The sequence below is a fragment of the Ambystoma mexicanum genome, chromosome 3p (genome assembly GCF_040938575.1).
Source record: "Ambystoma mexicanum isolate Mex_15411 chromosome 3p, UKY_AmexF1_1, whole genome shotgun sequence".
Taxonomy (NCBI): Eukaryota; Metazoa; Chordata; class Amphibia; order Caudata; family Ambystomatidae; genus Ambystoma; species Ambystoma mexicanum.
In genome coordinates, this window is record NC_090925.1 from 1,006,302,180 (window position 1) to 1,006,322,745 (window position 20,566).

General features: G+C 44.0%; 1 protein-coding gene across 1 annotated transcript in view; it reads right to left on the reverse strand.

Moving 5' to 3' along the window:
* The window catches only part of AAR2 (AAR2 splicing factor), a 107,487-nt gene that overhangs the window by 66,572 nt on the left and 20,349 nt on the right, over window positions 1-20,566 (reverse strand). The window contains exon 2 of the mRNA XM_069652314.1: window positions 7,807-8,584. Within this exon, the coding sequence (XP_069508415.1) occupies window positions 7,807-8,548 (742 nt within the window). The 5' untranslated portion in view covers window positions 8,549-8,584. The remainder of the gene's footprint in view (window positions 1-7,806; window positions 8,585-20,566) is intronic.

A 20,566-nucleotide genomic window follows, 5' to 3' on the forward strand; every position in this document is an offset into this window, starting at 1 on the left:
TTTGCTAACACATATTTGCACTTGTTCTTTCAAGTGTCGAAGAACAGCTTGAATTAGTTTGTGGCACTACACAGTACAATTGTCTGTATAATTTGCGTTTCATGTATTCCCAGTATTTTCTTGTATTGTATTGTATTTGTGAAATTTGTATCGCGCATATCCGCAAAGGGAACCGGGCAAAAAAGATTGCATCTGGGCACAGATGGTAAAAGAGCACACAGATAGAAGGCAATTTTAACGACTGCATTTTAGATGAAGATACATTTTTCGTTTTTTCCCTAAACTCAATAGGGACTTTTGTGTTTTGCAGTTCATGTGGTAGAGAATTCCACGCTCTTGGTCCTGCATAGGAAAAATGTCGGTCACCCCATGTAACAGAATTTGAGTGGGGGGGACCACCAAAAGCTGCTTATTAGAGGAACGCAAACAACGTTCAGGTTGACAAGTCGAGATTTTTGACACCAAGTATTTCAGAGTTATCCCCTGAATACACCTAAAAACCAAACAGAGGGTCTTACACAACACCCTCCATTGCACAGGCAGCAAATGGAGATCTCTCCGAGGTTGCGAGATATGTGAGCAGCGTGGCAATGAAGAGATCAACCTAACGGCTGAATTCTGTGCAACCTGTAAACTTTGAATTTGCTTCTTTGGAACACCTATAAGCAGGGTGTTACAATAGTCGAGCCTCAAATTAACCAAGGCACTGACCAACGAAGGACGATTTTTTTAATAGAAGCGGTTGGAATAACGGTTTTAGAAGTCCGAGTTGGTAATATACCGATTTCACTGTTTCGTTAACCTGCAAATTACAGCTTTGATCTGCCTGCCAAGTGCAGCCTAGTTTTTTTAATTTATTTTTTACTTTTGAGGCAAATGATGTAGAAGCCTCAAACAGTTTGGGAAAAGGCATATGTGAAAGTTGTTGCCAGTTTTTTCTTGGGGCCAAACAGGACAATCTCCGTTTTATTTGGATTGAGCTGGAGCTTTTTGGCGACAACCCAGATCTTGATTTTACTAGCACATGCAAGTACTTTCTGCATGGCTTCCAAGGGTTCATTTAGCCGCACATAGATCTGTGGTTCGTCGGCATAACAATGATAAAGAAGTCCAAATTTGGTAAAGATTTCCAGCAGAGGACGAATATAAATGTTAAAAAGCAATGGCGACAATGAAGAGCCCTGCGGGACTCCAAATGTAACTTTCAAAAAGTCTGAAATAAAGGTTCCTAACTTAACCTGTTGAAATCGCTCATATAAGAAGGAATTAAACCGTTAGTGAGGCATCAGAGACTTGGGCCGTGGCAGAGAGTCTTGAGATGAGTATTGAGTATTGTAGGACTTGTTTCCTACCGTGATGAAGACGTTGAAAATCAACGCACAAACGGTTGGTGCTTTCTGAAGTAGCCAGAAGACATTTACATCAATCCATTTAATTTGGTCTCCTTTGGCTACACATTTATCATTTTATGTTATTTGTGCTAGTTAGAGATTTGTGGAGAATTCCACACACTGCCTTGCTTGTTTCAATTTGCTCAAATGCACAGTATGTTGTGGATGTGTTTGTGTGCACAGGGCACACCATCAGAATGCTACCCACCTCTTCAGCCAATCACACTCAATGGGGAGAGTACCGCAAGCATTCAAATCTGCATACATTAAACCACTTCAAAGACACAGCGGGCGATGTGGAAGACCTTTCAAACTACAGACCGATCCCTCAAAACTATTACAGACCTAGGTCTACGAACAAACACTGGAAAACGTAGAAAATCAGCAACTATTGGACAAATCGACTTCAGAACCATGAGAGGAATGGAGACGGCACTTCTCTCTATATCAGACAACCTAAAGACCAACGCAGACTCCACACAATCTCAGCAACGATACTACTCAGCCTCTGTGCAGCATTCGACACAGTCGGCCATAACATCCTCATCAAGAGATAACGCTGCTCTGGATTAAATCTTTCATGTCTGAAAACCCGCACTGTGGGACACCACCTGCGGAGTAACACAAGGATCTTCACTCCTCTTCAACTTCTATGGACGCCACCAATCAACCTCATCACAAGACACAGTTTCACTTGCTACAACTAGGCAGATGACGGCCAAATCATCCCCGACTAACAATGTTGATAAGATTTTCATATCAATGATAAATGTTCCTGACCGTGTCAACCCCAGAACTTTTTGCTTTGACTAGGGAACTATTGTACCTTGTCCCTAGGTGAAGGGGTCTCTTTTTTCCCCCCTCTAACATAGCCTTTTACTCTTTATGTAGCCTTTTACTCTTTATGGGTGACCTTTTTAGGTCCCTCCATAGTGTATGGTTGAAATCCACTAGACTCGCAAAGACCTGCATTTTGAGCCATCCCACATCGTGCTGCAACTTTGTGGGAATGCAATGACCCAATACCCTGGGAGCTGGAGCTTATGTGCGGTGCGCAGTCTTCTGAATTCCGAATCGAGCTGAAACATTGGTGGCATCCTGTTGGACCTCCAGAGACGTTAATCGAGTCTGGAAAATCCCAACAGTGTGCTGGACCTTGCAAATGATGAGAATCCAACCAGCGATATTCAGCCGCTCCGGAAAAGGGCACCAAAACCACGGAGGAGCTGCATCCAGCCACGAACTCTTGCCTGGAGCCTTCTCTGTCGATACCTGTTGCAAAATCCCATCCAAAGTACTGTCTTCCGTCTTCCTGACGGAGCAAATCTATCAACCGGGTATTTGGCTGCAGATCCTGAAGTCTTCCTTCTACAACTCTTCTTTTGTGTTGAGGTACTGTGTTGGCTGGGGTATTTACTTACATTAAGCAGATGGGATTTCTGTAAAGCGTTTGGGGTGTTTTCTGTGATTGGAGTCCTCTCATCCATTTCACCCAGACCCACTGCTGGAATCCTCCTAGGGTGTCTTCTCAGAAGTCCCTGTACCCTAACCCTAGAGTGAAATACTTACTTGTATGAACAGTCTTCCACAGGAACTCTTGACTTTTTCTGCAACTGAACCAGATCACCCTGCCTACAGCTGGCACCCAGAACACCAAGGTCCCTCTTGTACCTCAGATAACTCATTCACTAGAATCGGGAAGGACTGGATAAGACAATGTATACTTACTTGTGAAGGAGTTTGTTGGTAACTGTAATTCTGAGAGTGAATACTTACAAAAGTTCTTACTTACCTTGAATGTGTGTTGTGCCATTCTGGAAAGTATATGCAAGGTTATTTTACTCGCATGTGAATTGGTTGTGCCTCTTCTCGAGTGTAATGCTGTTGGCTTCTTCCAGAATATTAGTGTAGAAGTTTACCAACTGGGTCTTGCTTCCACTGACCTGCTGTATAGCCTGTCTAAACTAGGTTTGCCTTGTGTTGTGCCCACCTTGAATAACATTGACTCATTCATGAAGTGTAAGATTGGGTTTTGCCATCCCAGGTCTATTTTATACAGATGCTAAAATAGCCTTAGGTTTAAGGTACAGGCTCCTGCACGACCAGTAGCCCCTGCACTGCCTCCTGGCCCAACCACTTGAGGGGCTGTATCTGTAACTCTACAGTCCCCCGACTCTCTGCACTTATGGGCCATCTCCTGGCTGCACTTACGAGCTCTTGCACTTCTCCCCTTCCCCCCACCCCCGCATTTGCGAGATCTGCATGACAAGATATATGCAAGGTTAGATCGTCTGTTTCGTCCTCCCTCCTTGGTCTTGTCGCGCCTAGAAACACTTGTGTACAGGCACGTTATAACTGACTTATCATATTGTACCTACATTTAAGTTGCCGATAGCTCCTTAAAAAGTGTATGGGGTTCACTTGGTCTGCCTTAGCCCATCCTGAAAAAAGTTAGAAAGTTATTGCTTACCTTAGTCTGTGCCCCACTGAGCTGAAAAGCAACTGTAATAGTAAATTACAACATTACGTTTTTACCTGCCTAGAATAGCTGTGTGCCATTCTTTAAAAAGTGTTCTGTAGATGTAGCTGACCTTGGTCTACCTGGTGCAATCATAAATTAGCGTAAAGAGTTCTTGCTTAGCTTAGTCTGTGTTCCACTGAGCTGAAAAGCAACTGTAATTGTATATTACCGCAAAAGGTCTTAATCACCCAGGATAACTGTTTTTTTTATCATAAATGTAGTTCTAAGTATATATACTGTTCCTGTGTTTCACTATTCACAAAAGTATCCTGGTAACAGGGTTGGTTGATTTATTTGCAGAGTGTCACTACATAACTGACAAGGTCTACTACCCTTGTATTACTGAAAGTAATCTAAATGTTTATTGGTTTTACTCCCGATGAATAGGTGTGGCCTATACTAAATGTGTATGGAAAGGTCTGACTGCCCTAGAATTACCGTTAGGTATTCTGATGAAGGTTTATGCTTTGGTCTGTGTACATTCAAGCATTGTGTTGTGTTGTTATTATGCTTTTCTGACTATGACCAGTGTTTACCCCAAGTCTTAACTTGGCCTACGTGTATTTATAATAAACCTTTATTTTGTATAAGTGTTTCTATTGAATCCTTGGTATACTACAGGTTCTATGTACTTCCTACAGACCTCTCTCCCTCCTAAAATAAGTATGGCTGCTCCGTCTACGCTACCATATAATCAGGTTGTAAAGCCTTGTACTGTCTCAGTTGAATGGTTTACTAAGCCCTTAGTTGGACTTCAGAAAAACAGTCCTAACAAACAAAAGGAGAACACAACACAACACTAATAGACTATCTGAAAGAACTCAACCGGTGGATGAACACTAACAACCTCGAAATCAATGCGGGCAAAACAGAAATCATGATTACTTCCAACAACCAAGGAAGCAACCAGTACACCCCATGGCCCACAGAACTGGAACAGCACCCACACCATCCAAAGTTGTCAAAAACCTTTGAATCCTAATGGACAATGAGCTAACGCTGGAACCACAAGTAAACGCGATAATGAAGAGATGCTTCTTCCATCTACACTCAATCAAAAAGATTCTAGCATTTCTCTCATTCACATGCAAAACATCCATCATCTCCCTCATCAGTTTATACCTCAGAAGGCAGTATTATTTACTGAAGAAACTGACCACATCAGTCCAGCGCTAAATATGCTAGATTGTCTCAGTCAAAAAACAAAATCACCTTCAAAACAATGTGCATAACACACAGAACAATCCACGATCTAAGAGCGGAATTCATACAAAAAAGAAATCACCATCCACCAGCCGACTAACACTCGGATCCAGCGATGACATGCGCCTAGAACCTAAATCATACACAAGGAAAACATGTGATAAGCATTTTCTTGCCTAGCAGTGAAATATTGGAACTCCCTCCCCAGAGAAATACGAACCATGAATGATCACCTAAAAATCAGAAAACTTCTAAAAACCTGCCTCTTCAACTCAGAAAACGAATGAACAGCCACGTCCCATGAAATGAACATTCAACTGAAAAGGGGAGTAGGGCAGACCGGAGGGAATTGCAGTAAGTAGAGGTGTCTGAATGGGAGGGAGCCCCAGGTTTATCCATCCCCATAGAGCAGAGGTCTTCAAACTGTGGGGCGTGGGGGCGCGAGAGCCCAGCATGAAATGTGAAAAAAAAAAGGAAAAGAAAAAATATTTTCTTTTTTTAGATTGGAGAAAATGGGCACGAGCAGCTCACATGGTCAGACTGGAACATAAAAAGGCCTTGGCACCAATAAGTGGCCAGCAGTTGCAAATGGATATTCAGTCCTTTAGTCACTGACTGTTTGAATAGGGTGTTTTGTGTTCAAATGTAAACAAATTGTGATATTTAAAGAATGTTTATTCAGCAATAATGGTCAAAACTACTAGCTGCATAGTGAAGTAACTCTGGCCCCCATTGGCCATTTTTGGTACGGGCATTGCCCTATTGGCCAGTCCAAGCATGGCTGCTCCTCCATAATGGGCGAGGGGCGTCCACCCACTGGCCCCCTCACCCATTATGGAGGAGCCGAGGAGCCAGCCCAGTGAAACACTGGGCACTCCCTCAGCTGCTTTTTCCAGCTGAGGGAGTGCTCCTGGGCTGGCTGAACTGTCAAAGGGGAACACTGTTTGGCTTTGACAGTTCTGTTCCCCAGCCGCACATGATACTGAGCCACACAACGCTGGGGGTGTTTTGCTTTGCCAGCCTTGCATAGCTCATTGGAAATGTTGGCTGGGGCACTGCATGTATGTATGTGCGAGAGGGTGCTCCTGCGCCGCCTCGCACATATGGGCACATCAAGCTGGAGCAGGGCATTTTAGCAACCACACGCAGGCCACTGCAGAAGGTACGTTTATGGTGATTTATTTTTTAAATATTTGTATGGATCCGTGTACGATTGTGTTATGGGACTGTGGTGGGAGCAGGATGGGCGGGAGCACTGGGATAGTGGTGGGAGCAGGGTGGGGAAGAGGCCGGCCAGGGTCTGTACTGGGAGTAGGGTGCGGTGACAGCGCGCAAAAGTTCATCTTGCACATTTGGGGGGGCCCGGCCTGCCCAAATTTTGCTCAGAGGGGGGCCAGGCCAATAAGGTTTGAAAACCACTGCCATAGAGGGTGAAACCGGAAATAGCGGAGAGAGAGAGAGAGAGAGAGAGAGAGAGATGGGTCCGACTAATTATACCACAGAGGATCAGGAGAGACCGAGAGGTCTCCCGAAAGTGAAACTGATGGACCGCAGGACACAGGGAGCACATCCCACCACGGTTGCTGCACTCTGGGGCGTGATAGAGGGGGAAGGAATGTGGGCAGCAATTGGTCTGAACACTAGCACTGGGGAAAGGGTGCCATCACCGAATAGCCCTGTGGATGACCCACACCTCTGCACACACTTAGGAGTGGTAATTGTAGCACAGCAGAATGTACAACAGGGGAATGTATATGTGCCAGAGGCAGTCAAAACAAAAGGGGGGGGGGGTAGGATAGAGGACTGGCACTAACCAACCCTACTAAAAAAAACTCCCTTCTGCATACACCTCTCAAATTCTGAACTAAACACAATCATACCTCTACAGCACAACAAACCGCACGCACGAAACAAACCACACATAGCCTCGCCCAACAGCGCATGGTGGCTACCAACTAAAAAATAAAACACAACTACGCTCAGTGAAACGTGTAAACCGAACTGAAGCTGCCAACAGCACATTACAGCTCTCTTGCTATTTTCTCCGGCTCTGTCCCATTAACTTAACCTTCCCTGCCGCCCCCCTCCCCGCTTTACATATCTGCCAGAGAGCCAAGAAATCACACAGGTTGTAACAGTGCACGGTACAAGAATTTAACATAACATGAATGGTATGTTTGGATTTGATGTAGGTCTCAGGGTAAAAAAAATGTATTGACAATTTTTGCTGCTGTATGTGCCATTTAATTGTCCTTTTCACATGAACTGTAAATAAAAATTGCTATTTGGCTAAATATCCATATTCATTTGAAAATTGTAATTTTACTGTTCAGATTTGATATTTCAGGTTTACCTTCACACCTTCCATCTTCAAGCGCCTTTACAAAATAAAATCGCTCATAAAGTGAAAAGATAACCAATACTTTTTTGGCAAGTTCAAATAATTGAAGATAAACAATCACAGTTAACGTGTGTTTGCGCCTACTTGATCTCCGGGCACATTTAAACCATAGGACAGCCAAGACGATTTCTTTCTAATTTCGTGACATTTTATAAACCATCTTCAGATGTCAGATGGCTTTGAAAAGGTTAGCTCCACAAATCTGCACTAATTGCCATACAGTTACGAATACACATCAACTAAAGAGGATCATTAAGTGACAGATTATTCTAGAAACACTTCATGCTCACCCAAAATTCCTTCAGGCTGGCTGGCATAGTGCTGGTTAATCAAAGTCACTAGGGCATAGCTTAGGTCCATGCTATGTCGGGTGACCTCTGCTGGAGTTGCCCCTTCAGGATACATCTTCTTCGGCATCTCAGTAAAGCGGATTTCTGTGCCAGCTTTCTGTTTCATCACAGGCAGACGTGCCAGACCCTCTTGGTAGCTCTTGCACTCAGTGTCATACCGAGGCAAATTCTGTTCTGCTCTATCTTTGGTGTGTGTTAGGGCCACCACAGGCAGCACCTCAGCAAAAGCACAGATGTGGCGATTTTCAGGCTGCAGCTTCATCATTACGGCCTCTGTGATCAAGTTGGTGAGAGAGATCCACTTCTTCAGTGTCTCATATGGGTAGGGGCCCAGGAACTTATCTAGGTTTTGAAGGTCTGCTCGCATTCGCTCTGTCTCCTCTTCAGATGCTGGGGTAAGGTCCACTTCCTCGTTCAGAGGGTTCCATCGCAGGACCAGAAGGTCCCGTTGCTTCACATTTAGAAAGAAGCCAGTACGAGGCCCAGTACTATCAACGCTGCAGTGGTTGGTGGAACTGTAATGAATGAAGTGAATGCCTGGAGGGATCATCTTTACTCCGCGGAACTTGGGCCCCACTTGCCAGCTGTTGTAATCAATGCCAAACTCTGTTCCTTCTGGCATGTTTAAAATTATTACAGTGGCTCCCTCAAAAAAGAGGCGTTTGGCGAGCTCCGGGTCCATGTCCACTGTTGTAATATCTATGTCTGCAGATTTGTCCTAGAGATAATTAGCAAGGAAACAAAAGAATACATGCATTTTGTTCAATACAGATATCTTTGTCATTCTAAATTTTACGCAGTTTAATGTTGCAATTCACTTACAGCATTAGCCAGAGTAATGTCAATAACAGAAATTGGTCTAGTTCGTCATCAATAGTGCTATTCTAAGGTATGCAGTCATCCTGGTCTTGGATGATCAACAAGACCGATAGTGTTCAAACTGCACGGCAGGAAAATAGCTATAGGGGGCAACAGGCAAAGGCTTGCATTGAAAATACAACACTGCATAAAGTCTCAGATTCCTGATGTCACTCGCTCACTTTCATAAAATTACAATAAACCATAACACAAATTGTTTGGGTTTTTATAGCATAGCAGCAATAGCATAAGTAAAGAGTCTGCAGAAAAGAGCAAAGAATGAGTGAGGGATGAGAGAAGTGAGCACGTGAAGTTACTGAAACTATACTAACAAAGAGAAGAAGAAAGTAGAAAGCGCAAGAAGGAGCAAAAGAAATAAACTGACAGATTGGTGAGGTGATCAGAGGACTGCATGTCAAAGGAGCATCACTAAGCCACCACTGGGCTTCATGCAACAAGTCAAATCATTCATATAGGGGTAACTTTGGTCTCCTTTAATTAAACAAACTGCACTTAAGCACCTTAAAATGATGATTTGTAAAAGGAAATAGTTATACTGGAAAAGGAGTGTTCTTGTGACCTGGTGTCATCTCATCACTCGACAGATGGGGAACTATTCAACTGCTATGGTGAGAGGGGTAAAGGGAGACAAGGCGGCAGAGGGGCACATAAGCAAGGGGAGCTGCTAAAGGACGATTAAAGTACAACTGTATTCAAGCCCTGAGCTTTCGAGTCTTCATGGACATCCACTATCAAAGGGGTATAACGATTAAATGTCAACCTCCTAACTAAGCATAAACCTCTCACATCACCTCCAGTTCTCCACATGCACATAGCACACCATGTCTCACTTGCTAAGAGTCCATCATCATTCGCCAGTGGACATTTTGAGGCCTGCATTTAGGGGTAAGGATTTCAAGTTGCAAAAAAAATAAAAGAGTCACTTGTACACCTTTGCATACTTGCCAATAATGATTACCCCAACTAATAGTGCAAGGAGTCTTGATTCTATTAAAGACATGGATGCAAGCAAGTACTAGAATCCAGAAACTAGAAACCCGCCAGAAGCAATGCACCCACCCAGGTCAGAGAACCAAAACGCAGGCGATGGCACATCAGCTAGACACCTTACACATACTGTTAAACTAAGGGGCTGTAAGAGACGCAGAAGACAATGGACTCTTCTACCATCCCCCTCAGGTTATGGAACGAAGGGGGAAGAAGCAGCCGATGTGTTTGAAAAGCTGAAGGAGGCTTTCTTGCAATGTTCAGCAGTGCCCAGCCTCTTACCTTCTTCCCCAAAGGGTGAAGAATTCAGGAGCAACAAACGTTCCATCAAAAGTGGACCCCAAAGCGAGACGTCAGTGCCAGAGAAGGAGGAGCCCATATCCTCTATGGACGAAAGGAGAAGTTAGAGAGGAAGAAAATGTAGGAACAAAAAATAAAAAAAAAAAAAACAAGGCCAGCGCAAAGATGTGACCTGGGCAGGAGGGTGATAAAATACACCAACTAGATTCTAAAATGATTAGATTTATAACAAAGGCTACCAAAGATGTCCGGAAAAGAGAAGACAGAGCTTGAAAAGGATGCCAAGATAAGATCATCAGGGCCTCTTGTAAAAATAATTGAATTAGCAGAACAGGCGTAAGATAAGGGGAGCCCATGGATGTACAACCATTAACAAACAGGGCCTCCAAAGTTGTGGGTCTCTTAGGAAATGGCAACGGTGCATTCTCCTCCGACCGAAGCAGCATCCTGCAACTACAAATCGACAGCAGGTTAGGCAGCTTAGCCTCTTACGAGGTGGGAGAAGCCGCCCAAGGTCTGCTATTTGCCAAAGAGATGAGAAAGTTTCTGAGTGCATTTACCGCTTTGGACAAGAAACAATCACTGATTAGGAGAAATCTTCTCTAGCAGAGTTTTTGTGAGGACTGGCCACGATAGGGGTCATACTGTGCCGTTTTAGGACTAAAAATAAGAGCTCAGCACTGGGAGGACTGACAACGAGACACCTTTTTTCCTTCATTAGGTAGAGGCATTAGGGGTCGCAGAGGCACTTTCAGGCAACAACCTATAAGGGGCGGGGGATGGGATCAGGACGTTTTTGTCTATACCCAATTGGCAAAAGCTACCAAAGCAAAAGGTTTGATACGTGAGAGCAGGGTTTCATTTAGCGTTCTGGCATTTACAGGCTCAAGTCAGGGCGACTGAGCACATAAGGATGTCGCAAGGGGACACGTCTGTGCTGAATTTAGAGATTCTGCAGTTGCGTAGCAATGTGGCGTTAGAACCCGAGCGAGTTCCCAATGGTTTCTCAGCAACATATGTCTGGTAGACAGAAAAAGGAAAGTGAGACTAGTGATCATCTTGAAAAAAATAAACTCAGCAGGTGGATGCTTTACCAACATTTCAAGAAGGAGAGCATCTTCTAAGGGACATCACTCTTGATCCACGTATTATGGCAGAAAATGCAAGCCTTAAAGTGCAGCACAGATTCAGACATACTAAAAAGGCCCCCTCTATTTTGATGGAGGGGTACAGGCACACAGAACTTCGCATCTTCGAATACGGATGAACTACTCAAACTTAAGAAGTGCTTTCAGACAGAACTACACAGTCAATTTCTCAGATAATACTAAAATCCAATATCATCCCAGCGAGGCTTGTGGTGCACGATGAAACATGCCTCTTCCTAGAGGCCAACACGTATAAAACAAACTCTAGCTATATAGCCACAAAGTGCAGTAAGGATTTAATGTCCCTCAATGCAGAAGAGGCCAAATTCTGGAGTAACACGGTGATAACAAATGCTGAAGACAAGCTTGGGGAAGTAGAGAAGCAATTCGAGGACTTCAAAGCCAACATATTGACCAGGAAAATGAAAAAAACTGAAGATATCCAGGACTTTAAAGCTGAAAAAATGTACCCCTATTTAACGGCTAATTTTTTGGAAAACAAGAACTTGGAAAGGACACAACAGAACCCCAACGACCGGAGGGGAGGAAAAAGATGGGTTACTTTTTCTGACACAAGCAGCAACTCAGCGGGAGATGACCCCTGTGATTATAACTACAAACAGTTCCAACGCAGTGGAGGACAAAGACCTCTTTTAGGCAGAGGGTACCCAGAGACCGCACATGGGACACGTTTTATCCAGACTACAACCCATGGCGCAGCAGGAGAAGGCAAGGTCCCCGGAGATGGCTGTACAACAGATAGACAGCAAATGGGCAAGAAAGACTTAGAAAGAGAACTTCTGGTCTTAAACCTTTCAGGTATTACACTGTACCCTATACAAGTCCTTTCGAAGGGTCTCTTTTTTTTTCCTACGAACCAAACTGACTGGTTCACTTCAGAGCTTGAGATCAAACATTTCTTCAGGACACAGATTGTCATGTTTCTTCAAAAATCATGACACTGACGAGGAAAGAGGACACGGGGTTGCCCATCCCTTCTATTTTCACACCCGAGATAACCAGACCCTGAAAGGACTTATCCACTTTGAAAAATACGTCACAGAGGAACTCAGAAGAATGGAACTCTAAAAGAGGAAGTTGGGTATAATTTATCCAACACAGAGATGGCAGCATTACATACACTATCAATGGACAGTGACTGACTATCAAACCAGCAGACAAAGGAGGGGTATAGTTGTCTTCAACAATGCCCAATACAATGACATGGTTCTGGAATTACTTAATGAGGATGCCAGCTACCGTACTCTGAGACAAGACCCTACACCAGAAATCAAACAAAATGATGGAAGCAACTAAATTAGGGGTGGATTACAAAAAAAAAGAATTTGAGTATTTGAATTGCTCAGAAGAAAGAACCCCCTCCTTTTACGCACCCCCCCAAAAAAAAAAAGATGCCAACAAACCACCAGGCTGCACTAGTGTCAGGTTGTGGCTCGATTATGGACCCACTGTGTAAATTCATAGGTCTGTTTTTGCAACTACTCAGTAAAGCCACACCAACAATGCCTCAAGGACACCATGGCGACCATTAAAATCTTTGAGGGCTTGCAATTTAATGCGAATGATAACTACAAATTCCTGGCGACTATGGACATAACATCTTTGTATACTAACATCCCACAAGACCAGGCAACAGAAATCTTTAGAGAGCTGCTGACACACAGAGAGAACAAAGGGTTGCATGTGAATTTATTCTCAATCGCATCGCATGAGCACTGCTCTGAAGAAAAACTTTATGCCAACCAATTCTACTTACAAACATGTGGAACAGCAATGGGAGCAGCCTTCGTTCCTATTCTAGCCATATTGTTCATGGCAGCTTTTGAAGAGGAATTTGTACTTTCAGAAGAAAAACCTTCAAAACACAAAATTACCAACTGGTTCAGATACAGACATCATTTTTATCTGGACTGGAACCGAAAACGCTTTATGCAGTTTCCTAGAATGGCTCAATGGATGTCATCCCACTATAAAATTCACCATGGAGTTTGACAGACTTCCAAGGCCTGGTTATCAAAACAGGAGGAGAATTGAACTGCTCATTATACAGGAAAGCCACAGACAGGAACACCACCCTGCAATTCTCTGGTTTTCACCCTAGGGATCTTAAGGACAAGCTACCATTTGGAAAATATTTGAGATTACACAGGGATTCCTCACTGGAGGACTACTACAAACATGCACAACTCCTGGGCATTGATCTCAGGAAAGGGGGTTACCCGAAAAAATTGTCTCGCACTCGATCAACAGAGCCCACTTCACCCCAAGAGAAATCTGCCGATATCCTTCACTTCCTGGTTTTGGGTAACAGACTAACATGTGTTACTACATACAACACAAATTCATTTGACAGTAAAAAAATTAAAAAGAAATAATGGCCAATGGTGAGACCATGCCTGCGTGAGAAACAACTTACCCTTTTCGCGTTCAAGAGATCCTCCAACCTGAGGGACAAGCTAATCCATTCCAAACCCAAACAAGACAGAGCGACCCGTTCCAAATGGGAATTGAGACCCATAAAAGGGACACTATCCATGTGGCGCTTGCAAGGATAGCAAATTTACCAAAAAGACCCAAAACTTTAAAATCAAAGAAAGAACGTGGGAACTAGGATCAATGAACACCGATCAAGAATAAGATGCAAAAACATCACTTCATCCCCTGGTTTCCCCATTTCCTCAAATACCAGCACACTGCAGAGGAGTTGATCAGGTGGGTACTTGCCATTGTCAGCATGTAAATGACCCAAAAAGAATACTATTTTACAAAGAAGCAAAATGGATCCACCAGCTGAAAAGCTTAGAAGAAGGCCTCAACGAAGAAATAGCCAACCACTGGGGAGCAAATGGATGATGTGCGCTTAGCCACCCACTATATTTCTTGTACCACTGAGCCCCCACATGCATTACATCTCCCTTACCACACTGGGTCGCTTGAACTCAAATGCCGCCTGGCAAGGGGTAGGCAATAATCCGTCTAGACAGGATCTCCCCGTCTTCAATACTTGTGTCTCGGGTCTTTAGAGACCACCTCCGACCGGGTTAGACATGTGCAAACTCTTATTTTTCACCCATCTGGCACACATTCGAGAGCAATCTCAATTACCTCAGGTACATCAACACATCCCCAAGATGGCTGACACATTTTGACTTTGCGGCCCCGGGTAGCTCCGGGTCGAGTGCTTAGGTAACGATACGATCTTTATGTCTATGACAGATCATGGCTCAAATTTCCCTCCAATGGGCACTGCGCTCTACACCGGCATTTGCTGAGAGGAGGTCCCCAGCAGCAGAGCACAACAGCTCTTCAAGTTGAGCGGAAACGCCCCCTTATGTTCTGTTCATGCACCCCTCCCCTCCTTCTGAAGGCTTGGTACGGTGTCTGCCTTTGATCCTTTTCAGACATATGCCTGGGACCCTTTACCGCCAGACCCGCACTATAGCCAGGCAAAATGAGCCTATGCGGCTCCAACGCCGAAGGACCGCATGACTGCAGATTACATGCAGCGCACTGAACCTTTGAAGGCATTTCATAATGTAGTGGAGCCTTCCCCAGAAAACACTGAATTATAAAATCAGAAAGAACACATTTGAAACTGCACTTTAAATCCTCCCGGAAATGCTGCTGGCACAAAGAATAGTGAGTTTCGCTACACAAGTTGGGACACAGGAGGCATTAGCTTGCACAATCAGTGTGTCTTTTTAAATAGAATAGGCTAGCTGGCAGAAAAGCATGTACCAAGATGGGGACTCAACACTAGGAGGGCAGTATGTCTATAGATAGGGAGGAGGTTGCAGCGTACCTATATGTAGAACTGAGATGTGCCAGGCATGCACCTGGTTCGCAGTAGGCAGCAAATAAATACAGAGCAAGTATGGCCTGCAGAAAAAACATAAACGTGCCATGTTAAAATTGCACCAAGAAGAATTTAGCTTGCTGCTTTAAGAAAAGCTCAGTTGAGCACGCTTGAACAAATCAGGGAAAATGCTGTAGCCGGCTGGATGGTGACTAGCCAGAGGAATGTCAAGGCCGAGCCTTTGCAAGAAGTGTACATGGTGGAATAAGATATTATTGCGTTTGCTCAGCTGTCAGATAAATCAAGTTGCAAAGACACAGCAAACTGTAAGTTTATAACATCCAATGGAAATCAGAAGGAGGGGACATTCTGCACCCGGCTAGGCGTGAAGGGAAGACGCATGAAGCGGCTAAAGAAAGAACAACTAAAATGCTGTGATGAAACCTTCAGGATGACTCGCAGAATAATTAGTCATAAATATGTCAAGAGCAGGATGGCGACTACGGATTGCGAACAAGGCCTTGCGCCTCGGCACTCGTGGCATGGGAGGTAAACATGGGCTATTTTATTTAATTAAAATAAGGCAACGTGCTTGTCTCGCGCTCTCTCATAAATGGGTCAATATGCAGCCAGTTCATGGAGTGTGAGCGAATGGTAACAGATTAGCACATAATTCAGGGCCTACCAATTGATTTCCAGATATGATGAGGTAACAATTTTTTAGGGGACGGTCGATTGGTGGGGTCTTGGATAACGATTGTCCAATCCCTAGTTGTGCACATATAGATTCCATATGTACCTTAGTAGAGGGAGCCAATGAGCAGGAGCGATAGGTTCCCCAAACTGTGACATCACACAGACCCTTCTGTACTATATAAACTCATGTTGTATTTTCAAACGTTGGGAGAATTCTGGAGCAAGAGCTTGGCTTTTAATCTTGATTTTTTCCCCCCCAGTATATTGCAATAAACTGGTTACCTTGCATTCAGCATACCACATTCTGTATTGTCTCTTTTCTGACAAATGCCGGTTAGGGGGCCATTTGGCCTTTTCTGACCCTCTTATCATTTGGCAGCAGAGGACGGTTCAAGCTTGTGGATTTTTTGGGGTGCCCTACCACACTCCTTTTGAGCAGCAGATCGGTCAGAGGAACAGATTTTCTTTTGTGCACAACTCAACAGGAAGCACAGCAGGGCCGACTTTGGAGTGGAACTCTGCCTGGTCTCCTACCGCCCACTATAAGCAACAGGAGGAGCTGGCCAGTGAGGGTACACCGGAAGCCCACAACCCTCAAAGATTCACTGAAAAGTGTGAGTGTGCTATGTGCAGGCTAACAGGGGGTGGGACATTTATTGTATGATATTTAAAAAACTGAAGTTGATTAAGGATAGCTCAAGACAAGGTCCTGGAGGACTGCGCAGTAGGGCCAACGAGGGCCCAGCCTTCTTTTGAGGGCAAAGTAAATGAGCCTGAGAGATAAGGATATCCCAGGGGGAACCGGAAGACAGCTATATTTTATTGTGGTTTTGTTGATTAAATTGTTGTCTGCCGGCATTGTGTTGTGAGGCAGGTCCTTTAGAGGTGATTTCTCTTGTGTGTTGTGAGAGTAGCAGATGGTAGTGTTTGGAGAAGTTGATGTGGTAAGTATGAACATTTAGATTGTGAGCGGATGTTGTTGTTGTGATCCAATGGTAGGATTTGGATTTTGGAGCGTGTCCCTTAGGGAAAAGTGTGAAACAATTGTCAAAATAGTTTTCAGTAAGGCACCCACGATGTTGCATGGTTTATTCTGTGTAAGTGCCAAGCTGCTCGCTGCTTAAAAGTTGTCACCATGTCATATACCCCAATAATTCAACTATGTAAAGCGTTGCCTAGATATAGTGCCAAAATTATTAAATATCATGCTGAGTGGGTGAAATGGACTGCTGGAAATATGCCCGTCATGGCCACAAGAGGGCACTCACTGTAAAAATGTACTCCAAGACATGTGCACATACTTACATGCCACACACAAGGGCAGGAAGCTCAAGAAGAGGCTAAGGGTATTAGAACTCTGGAAAGCCTTTCAGGAAGAAACAGAGGGGCCTAGGAAGGAATGGAAGCTCAATATCTGTCAGGGGGAGCACGAGCAGCCCATAGCGCCGCCACTTCCTCCCTCTGAGGAAAGCGCTTACACAGAAACCAACAGCTCCACCAGCTGAGGTAGGCAGCTACACACAATTCACAGTACCACTTCCACATGAGGAACGCCCACCTGGCTCCACCATCCCAGGAATGTACACAGTGCACGCAGCAGCTGTAGAGTACTGTAATCCCAGGTATGAATACACCGATGAGGAAAGTAATGATAATAGGAAAAGGGGGAAGTGGTAAAAGCATCATTAGTGCAAATGGAGAATGAAGCATGGCACAGCTCACAGACACAGTTAAGGGAGGAGAAAGAACAGAGAGCTACAGAGCTTAGAAAAGCAGCCAAGGAAGAGCTCCAGAGATTGAGAGGCATGCAGATAGATGGCCACAGGGCAAGAAGCATACCCCCTATGAAATGGGGATAGTGGAGAGACCATGATGAAACCAGAGAAATGGGTAGGAGGAACAATATTGTTAAAAAGGGAGAAAGAAATAGATAGAGCAAAAGGGAGAAAGAGAGGGAACAGAGAGAAGCAGCACAGAAGATGCACAGGGTGGAACGGGAAAGACAAAGAACAAAGTGGGAGGTAGAAGGTAGGAGAAAGGGATGGTATTGCAAAGAGGATAAATAATAAGAACAGGAGAATTACAAGAGAAAAGGAGCAGCATAGGTATGATGCCAGAGATGTGGGGAGAAGGGAGTGGGACAATAACCCCAGAGACCAGGGGCAGAGATGTTTTACCAGAGATAATGAGTGGAACATAGGTAAGGGAGCCTGTTAAAGTGAGTTTTGGTCTCATACTGGAGGATGACAAGAACGAAGAAAGCGACAGGGAAACATATTGGTTAGACATGGATGGTGAAGAGGAAGCGTAAGCCCCACAAATGGATACCACAGGACCAGGCGTGGGAGGGATAGATTTACTGTGGCCAAACTTGTATCCACCCCTCACTCCAGTACTGCCCATAAATGAAGACAATAAATCACCATATTTGTTAGGAAACGTGCCAGAAAGCCAGCGACACTGTGTAGCTGAGACATTGAAAAGGATAACTCATGCAGCATCACCTTTGTGCAAGAAAGGGGTAACTTAATTCCCACTGCTCCACAAAGGATTAGGGCAACCCCACTATTCTCGATGGAATCAGACAGACAAAAATAACATGATGGATAAGCTGCCATCACTGAGAGCAGGGCGGGCCGTTGGATCTGCAAGCGAGAGACAGCTGGGATAGCATTAGCTGCAGTAAGAGAACAGAATACCACTAAATATGACGGGTCACCATTTAATAATAACACAGCTAATGTATGGAAGGCACTGAGGGAGCCATTTCTAGATCAATCTGATGAGTGCCATAATAACTAGAAAGATGGGGCCTACTGAGGACCCTGCTGCCTATATTCAAGACATTAAAGAAGGTTGGCATTTGAAAACTAAAGACAATTGGGATACAAATAAGCCAGTGTTTTATCATAGTCTATGTCAGGGACTACCTGAAGAAGTACAGAGAAGATTGTGGGGATTGAAATGAGACCATGGGCAGCAATACAACTGACTATCGTCCATCACTGTAGGTTAAAGCAGGAGAAGGATCAAAAGAAAGCAGAGGTAAGGCAAAAAGGAAGAGGCAAAATTGGTACAGAAAATATTATCCAAAAGGGCGGTAGAAGGAGCAGTATTGATAAATACAGAAGACAGGAATAATGGACATGGAGTTGTCATACCACAGCAGGGCATGGCTGGTTATTGTGCAGGGAGAGTCGTTTTACCCCAGAGGAGGAAGAGGATTTGTTCACGGAGGGAGAGGTTTTGGGTTTGTGGAAAAAAAGCCCGCTTTGGAGGCCCTGGGTGAACTGCAGCAGCATGTTGGACGTGTGGGAAAGATCGGACAAACTTCATGAGTGTGTTGAAGAAGAGGATCAATGCAGCAAGCTGCAATGAAGTATAGGCCAAGAGGGGTGGCATATCCAGCACCATAGGGTGCACCACAGCAAAACTAGGAGTACTATGACTACACACACTATCCACCAGATCAGACTCCAGTACAGCAGGTGCAGCAACCCCAAGGGCCACATACAACCACAGACAATGCCACAACAACCACAGCAGACTGACACAGAAACCCCAATTCAATATCATTAAGAGAGGACAGCATAAATGTTGTCCACCAGGCATATATGTCCATACAAGCCTTAAATTGGAAATAGAGTATAGATGGGCGCCACAACAAATAATGTTAGCTAAAAAAGGTACCATCAATTATGGGAAAAGATTTGGCAAGGGTACCCAGCACACTCTGGGTGACGCAATAAAAATATAATTCAAGAAAGGGGCAATTTCATCTCAGTAAAGCAGTACCCAAAAGTCCAAAGAAGCAGATGAGGGTATTTTATGCAACCATAAAATTGCTCATTAAGCAGGGAGTGATAGTATCAGCAGAACCTCCTTGCAACACTGCTGTATATATAGTGAAAAATGCTCAGGCAGTGTCGTGGAGATTTACTTATTTATTTATTTTACACTTATAAAAAAGCACAAAACTCTCGGGCATCAAGGTTAGCAAGATTAGCATGATTGCACTTGATTCCTTACGCGTTGGTGACAGGCTGTAGGATGCATGTGCCCATTACCTCACCCATGCATGCACAGACAGATGGCCAAAAATCACTGCAACTGTTTTTGTAAACATATTACATGACTATTTCATGTCCATGACTAAATACCTCTTTTTTGGTTCTTGACAGGAAAGGAACAGTGAGGAGGTATCGCAAAAGGCACAGAAAAAGACTAGATAAAATAAAAGTTACTGCAGTTGTCAACATTTTCCCCTTTTCCTATGGGTCAACATAACCAACATAAAGACAATAAAAGAGTGCCACCTCCCTGCCCAGCTACCATGATCCCGGGGGAGAACGAAACCAGACCCAGGACAAAAGCTCAAGTGCATACTGAGAAAGAAGATAAAATGAATAAGGAACTTGAGAGTAAAGGAGATCGCATTGCACCACTTGAGGAACACTGATGCTAAACGTTTACTGGAACAATAAGAAAAGGAGTTGGTGCTTTGACTTTAAAATTGATTAAAAGTTTCTAATGCACATATCCCTAAGGAATAAAGCGGCAAGCCACATCTAGGTGCAGAGATAAATTACAGTATGCAGAGGACTTTTTGAATACATCACCAACTCAGTATTTCTGCTGTTACTGAGGACTATTGTTCACAAGGACAATCGTCTCTAACAGACAATGTTCTCTACCTTCCTACTGCAACATTATTTTAGGACTATTTTATATACTATTTTTCACAAAAATTGTGTAGAGCGAATGAATGTATAAGCACTGAGGGAGGTATAAACCCGCATGAGCACAAGGGACTGATAAATATGTAGAGCAGATGAAAATATTCAATGGATGAGTGCATTGAGCAGGCGAGCGT